The sequence below is a fragment of the Oncorhynchus clarkii genome, chromosome 20, assembly GCF_045791955.1.
Source record: "Oncorhynchus clarkii lewisi isolate Uvic-CL-2024 chromosome 20, UVic_Ocla_1.0, whole genome shotgun sequence".
NCBI classification, from domain to species: domain Eukaryota; kingdom Metazoa; phylum Chordata; class Actinopteri; order Salmoniformes; family Salmonidae; genus Oncorhynchus; species Oncorhynchus clarkii.
This window is the reverse complement of record NC_092166.1, coordinates 78,238,464-78,244,463: the sequence shown is the minus strand read 5'-3', so window position 1 is coordinate 78,244,463 and position 6,000 is coordinate 78,238,464. Positions and strand designations below refer to the sequence as shown.

General features: G+C 42.0%; 1 protein-coding gene across 1 annotated transcript in view; it reads left to right on the top strand.

The window, feature by feature from the left end:
* Positions 1-775: 775 nt before the first annotated feature.
* The window catches only part of LOC139375707 (alpha-N-acetylgalactosaminide alpha-2,6-sialyltransferase 2-like), a 33,315-nt gene continuing 28,090 nt past the window's right edge, over positions 776-6,000 (top strand). Inside the window, exons 1-3 of the mRNA XM_071117517.1 lie at positions 776-924; positions 2,005-2,365; positions 2,529-2,694. Coding sequence (XP_070973618.1) covers positions 821-924; positions 2,005-2,365; positions 2,529-2,694 — 631 coding nt within the window. The 5' untranslated portion in view covers positions 776-820. The remainder of the gene's footprint in view (positions 925-2,004; positions 2,366-2,528; positions 2,695-6,000) is intronic.

Below are 6,000 nucleotides of genomic sequence, written 5' to 3'. Positions count from 1 at the left end.
GTTATAGCGGTATACAGTTCATTGAGTGCGGTTTTAGTGCCAGCATCTTACTTATGTCTGAGTGTTGGAGTGTGCCCTCTGGCTGTCTGTAAGTAAATAAAAACTAAAAAATGTGGCTGTCTGCTTTGCTTAATATAAGGAATTAGAAATGATTTATACTTGTACTTGTACTTTTGATACTTAAGTATATTTTAGGAATTATATTTACTTTTGATACTTAAGTATATTTAAAACCAAATACTTTTACTCAAGTTGTATTTTACTGGGTGACTTTCACTTCTACTTGAGTCATTTTCTATTAAGGTATCTTTACTTTTACTCAAGTATGACAATTGGGTACTTTTTTCACCACTGTTTATTAGTTAATTAGTCACACAGTAGCCTAATCCCAATCAAACCGTCTGCTGGGCCTGTATTAATTATATTGTGCTTAGCTTTTTGTAATGTGTTATGTTTTGCTTTTGAAAGCCATAAACTTTTCAAATACTGCGCAACATTATTGTTAACGATTAAAAAGATTACTCTAAGCTTAATTAGAGAACAGATCTTGGGGTTCGGAAGTACAGTAGTGTTTGAGAGGTAAAATTACAAAGGTTTTCAACCAACCTATCTTCTGGCCACTTGATGCGTCGTTACGCACCATGGCCCATGACTGGCGCACACGTGAAACCTGGCAAGTGGCCAAGGGGGCAAGAGAGAGGCAAAACAGTTCAGCGCAAAACAGTTCAGCGCATCCCACCACGACCAAATACTTCTTTCATTATATTGCTATAGTCCGTTTTCAGTGTACCTAGGTAGATCCTCTTTCTCTCTCTTGGAAATGACAGCTCGACTACGGAGAGTTATGCCCTTGGCGCTGGTGGTTGTCATGTGCGCACTGATCTATGTGCTTCTGTATGGACACATCTCTGAAGACAGCATCGGGTATGTATTCTGCACCAACAAATGGCAACATATTTGACTTGTTGAGTTAGTCAAAGGACGGTATTCAGCCGTTAGTATTTTTTTTTAAAACTGTGGGGAACATTCACAACAAGAATAAAAAACTGAAACTCCAAAATATATTTTTTCTTGTTGCAATTGTTGTATTTGGTGCCCATTGCAGGTATTTGACCCAAATACAAGTTAAGAAAACAGTTTACATTACAGTGCAGTTATTACAGTGTAATTACATGTAGTTATTCACACACTATTCAGTCTTACACTGTAATTACATTTATACCTACTTACATAGTAATAAAGACAGTGATGTAATGTTTTTATGGAAATGGATAATAATCACTTTTAATCAAAATGCTCCAAAAGCTCTGATTATTGAAAAGTGGTAGAATTGTGAAGCGGAAGGGAAATTGGTTTTTATCTGAATATATATATTTTTTTAAACAAATAAAAGAACACTGAAGTGCTGTTTTTTTGTTTGTAATTATTGTGTGTCTGAATCCTATAGGGTCAAATCCTAGATTCCACTTAAGTCCATTTTTTTTATTATCAATGCATAACTAAGTGAAAATTACACTTCAGTGGAAGTTAGGCTTTGCTTCATAGTCTGTAACTTGTTGAAATTGGCCAGTTAAAAGGGACACTTCACCACTTCTTGGCATCATATTAAAAATGATAGATGACATCATATGGGATTTTCTTATCTTTTTTTAATGCAGAACATCCTTGTTTTTTCCCCCACACTTATACAGACACTGGTATGGTGCTGGATGTATAGGTGTCTGTATAAGTGAGAGAAAAAAGAACAAGATGTTATATATTAAAAAAAGATCAGAAAACCCCCTATGATGTCATCTATTCTTTTTTTATTCAGCCATTTTCTAAAACTACAGCTACTTCCTATGGGACGGCATCTCCTATAGTAAAAATACAACAGATATTTTTGGCACATTCATGAAGTATAGGCTTTTTACCACTCTCAAATCAATCAATCAAAAGTTATTAAGGACATATTTAAATAATCCATTAACACACATTGTGTATTTCTCTCATTCTTGGGTCCAGGATCCGTTTCAATGGTGATGGAAACATTGTGGCTGTCTATGACATATCTAAAAGGAGGAGCTTGTCCGCATGGTTGAAAAACTTCCACTATGCCTCCAATGTGGACTTAAATATTAATATAACTGGGAAAACTGCAGCTGGTAACTTCACAGCAATCACAACCAAAGAAAAAAGTAATTCCGTGACGACTGACCCAACAACTTTAAAACAGACCGTAAAACAGACAAATGGATTAACAGGTGGACCCAGGTCTACACACAAGGAGACCCCTATGCTCCCCCTGCAAAAAAAAGACTTTGAGCAATATCCCGACTGGGATTTTGAGGATGTTTACATCCGGGACAAGCAACCGAGACAGACGGTAAGCCTATGTTTTTAGACAGTCACTGGTTAAGGATTTGCAAATATTAACAAACATCCCAAATAAACTCTATGTGTGTGTGTGTGTGTGTGTGTGTGTGTGCGCGTGCGTGCGTGTGTGCGTGTGTGTGTGTGTGGTGTGTGTGTATGTTTGTGTGTGCCAGGCCTGTCCCCATTCTCTGCGGAACTCCAAAGACCCAGGCTTCAAGCAGGCCTTTATACCAGACGTCCAGTTGTACCTCCACGGTGAACTACTCAACGTGCCAGAGTGGAACAGGCTAGCTCACTTCAATAACCCCTTTGGCTTCATGGAATACACAAACTACACAGGTGTGTGAGTGTGAGTGTGAGCATGCGCACGCATGTGTGTGTGTGTGTGTCCAGGAGTATGGCTATCCAGGCTGTATCACAACCGGCTGTGATTGGGAGTCCCATAGGGCAGCGCACAATTGACCCGCGTCGTCCAGGTTTGGCCGTGGTAGACCGTCATTGTAAATAAGAATTTGTTCTTAACTGACTTGCCTAGTTAAATAAAGGTTCAATTAAAACAATTTAAAAAATCCTTGGCAGGCAGCGCAGCTCGTATGGCCAACTCCCTCTTCAGCCATGTAGACTTTTGACACAATGACAAACTTTCATCCTTTAGTACACAGTAATACACGATTAAAGAGGGCGGGTCTACATTGGCTAAGGCTGTGCAATATCAGGAACATGGCATAAATCAAGAAACAGCAAGAGAAGTGAGAAAGCAAGTGGAATTTGTGTCTCACTGCCATACTCAGCTACCCCAGGTTTAAATAAGAGCATTAGGAACAAACACACATTACAAACAGGTTCTTAGTTTGGGTTTGACTGGCAGAATAATGAATTCCCAGACATGCATCAATTTCACAAGAGTCAATGCAAATTGAATTACTGAGGTTTTATTTTGAGACGGGCCAAAAAGGAGGACAAAGGTAACGCAATGATTTAATCAAGCAAAACAAAACACCGATTCTGGTGCATGGTTGAGGAAAGCACTAAGTAAACAGTCATTTTACTTCTCAATATTACATTTATTTTTATTTTTTTTTAATTATCTGAAAATGAAGTCAGCAATTTACAACGTTAGACCACAGCTACATGGCAAACTTCCCTCTAAGCTGCACTTTCAAACTTAGAAAAGACAGGATTTAAAGGAAACGTCAATGAGAACAATGAATCAATCATTCAATTAGCAGTTGTTTTCTCAAACCAAGGTATACGCAAATGGAGGCTTATTGGAAGACTGTCCTCTGTTCAACTCCTCCATCCTCTCTCCTCAGTGATAAGTGATTGAGGAGAGTGTCAATTCGTTGGTTCTATATGGAACCATAATGACTCAAAGAACCCTTAGAGCTCTTCAATGGTTCTTTAGAATTCAGAAAAGGGTTATTTCATCTTTTAGTGATAATTAAAATGTAGGTGTGCCCACTCATTCAAATATTTTGGGGCGTGGTTTGCTCTTTTTTGATAGCGTGACAAGCGAGAGAGTCATCCCAGTTGATCTAATTTGTTCTTTGTTATGTCAATGTATCCTAAATATAATTAGGCCCAATAACAGTATCTATTGAAAGACTCACGTAAGGCCTTGTGTCAATTGAGAACTGTTTACTAAATCAGTAGCCTCTTACATATCCCCAACAACCCGATGTTTCCGGTTTTCAGTAAAAATGGAAAGAGAGCCTGTGACCAGACTTCGGCTTTTGGACGTTAACAAGGTGACGCTCCATCTTAACTCCTCCTCCACATTTACTGGATTGGTTGAACAGTGCAGAAGAGAACCTCCCCCGACAGTTGTTTTTCCTCCTATCAAGACCAGTCTGTAAAAGATCTAGCTTCAGGCGTTTCTTTTATGGCTGCTACGTTAGGTTACTAAAATCAGTGATACTCAATTCTCTCCTCAGGGACCCCTAGCTGTTCCAGAGATATACACCGGATTCAACTTGGGAATTAACACAATAGTAACACCTTTGGAATTTTAACAATGTAATACAGCTAATTACAATCATTAAAAAAGTTATTAAGTTAAAAGTTATTCAAAAGGTTCAATAAAGAACCAAAAATGGTTGTAACCAGTGGAGAACGACTGTCCCCGCTCATTGAGGATTTCAAGTTCCTGTGTCTAGTGCAGGCATTGTTTTCAGAAAACCGGATCCCCCATTATAGTGAATGAGAAAATAGCAAACTTCGTGGTCAATCACTGTATAAATAAAAAATGTTTTCAGGACAATCATGGTACCGATAATTACTTCTATTACACCATGTCCTTGAGATGGTTATTTTTAAATCACACACAGAAGAAGTTATAACGATCATTTCGTTGCTAATGGCTTTCAACTTGAGATACTCAATGAGCTAATGAAACACTGTGCTAGCCTGCAAAGTCACTTCCTAGAGTAGCTCAAACTGCGCATGCAATGTTTACAAAAACTCATCTCGGAAGCAAGATGGCAACACGCTGAAACGACACTTCACACTTCCTGATCTACAAATGTGCCACAGACTTCACATAGGAAACAATGGGGTGATGTCATCAATGGCTCCATTTTCTTTTACAGTCAATGGTTGAAACCATAGTGGAATCCTTTTTGGTGCTAAATAGAACCTTTTTGTTATTGGTTCTCTATAGCACCATTGTCACGTTCTGACCATAGTTCTGTTATTTTATTCTTTGTTTTAGTATGGTCAGGGCGTGAGTTGGGGTGGGCAGTCTATGTTTGTTTTTCTGTGTTGGTTTTTGTGTTCGGCCTAGTATGGTGGAAATCATTTTTTGAATAAAGAGGAAATGTACGCCTACCATGCTGCACCTTGGTCCAGTCCTTCAGCCAGCCGTGACAGAACTTCCCACCATCATCGGACCAAGCAGCATGGACTCCTGGACATGGGAGGACGTTCTGGGCGGCAAGGGAGTCTACACATGGGAGGAGATCCTGGCGGGAAGGGATCGCCTTCCATGGGAACAGGTGGAGGCAGCTAGGAGAGCAGAGGCAGCCGGAGAAAGGAACCAGCGGTATGTGGGAACACGGCTGGCAAGGAAGCCCAAGAGGCAAGGAGTGTGGCAGAGTCAGGAAGCAGACCTGAGCCAACTCCCTGTGCTTACCGTGGAGAGCATGGGACTGGTCAGGCCCCTTGCTATGGGGTGATGCTCACGGTGTCGAGGCGGAGCATTCACAGGCCGGTGTGCTCGGTGCCAGCGTCCCGCATTTGCCGGGTGGCATCAAGCTGGCATCCTGCGCTCGAGACCACCCGTGCGCCTCCACGGCCCAGTGTATCCGGTGCCTCGGCCAAGGAAGAGGCCTCCTGGATGTCTCCCCACCCCGTGAGTCCTGTGCCTGTTCCCAGAGCCAGGTCTCCTGTGTGTCTCCCCAGCCCAGTGAGTCCTGTGCCTGAGTCCTGTGCCTGCCTCCTGTCTGGAGCTGCCAGAGTCTCCCTCCTGTCCGGAGCTGCCAGAGTCTCCCTCCTGTCCGGAGCTGCCAGAGTCTCCCTCCTGTCCGGAGCTGCCAGAGTCTCCCTCCTGTCCGGAGCTGCCAGAGTCTCCCTCCTGTCCGGGGCCCGCTACGAGGGTCCCCAGTCCGGGGTCGGCGGCGAGGGTCCCTGCTCTAGAGGCGCCACCTA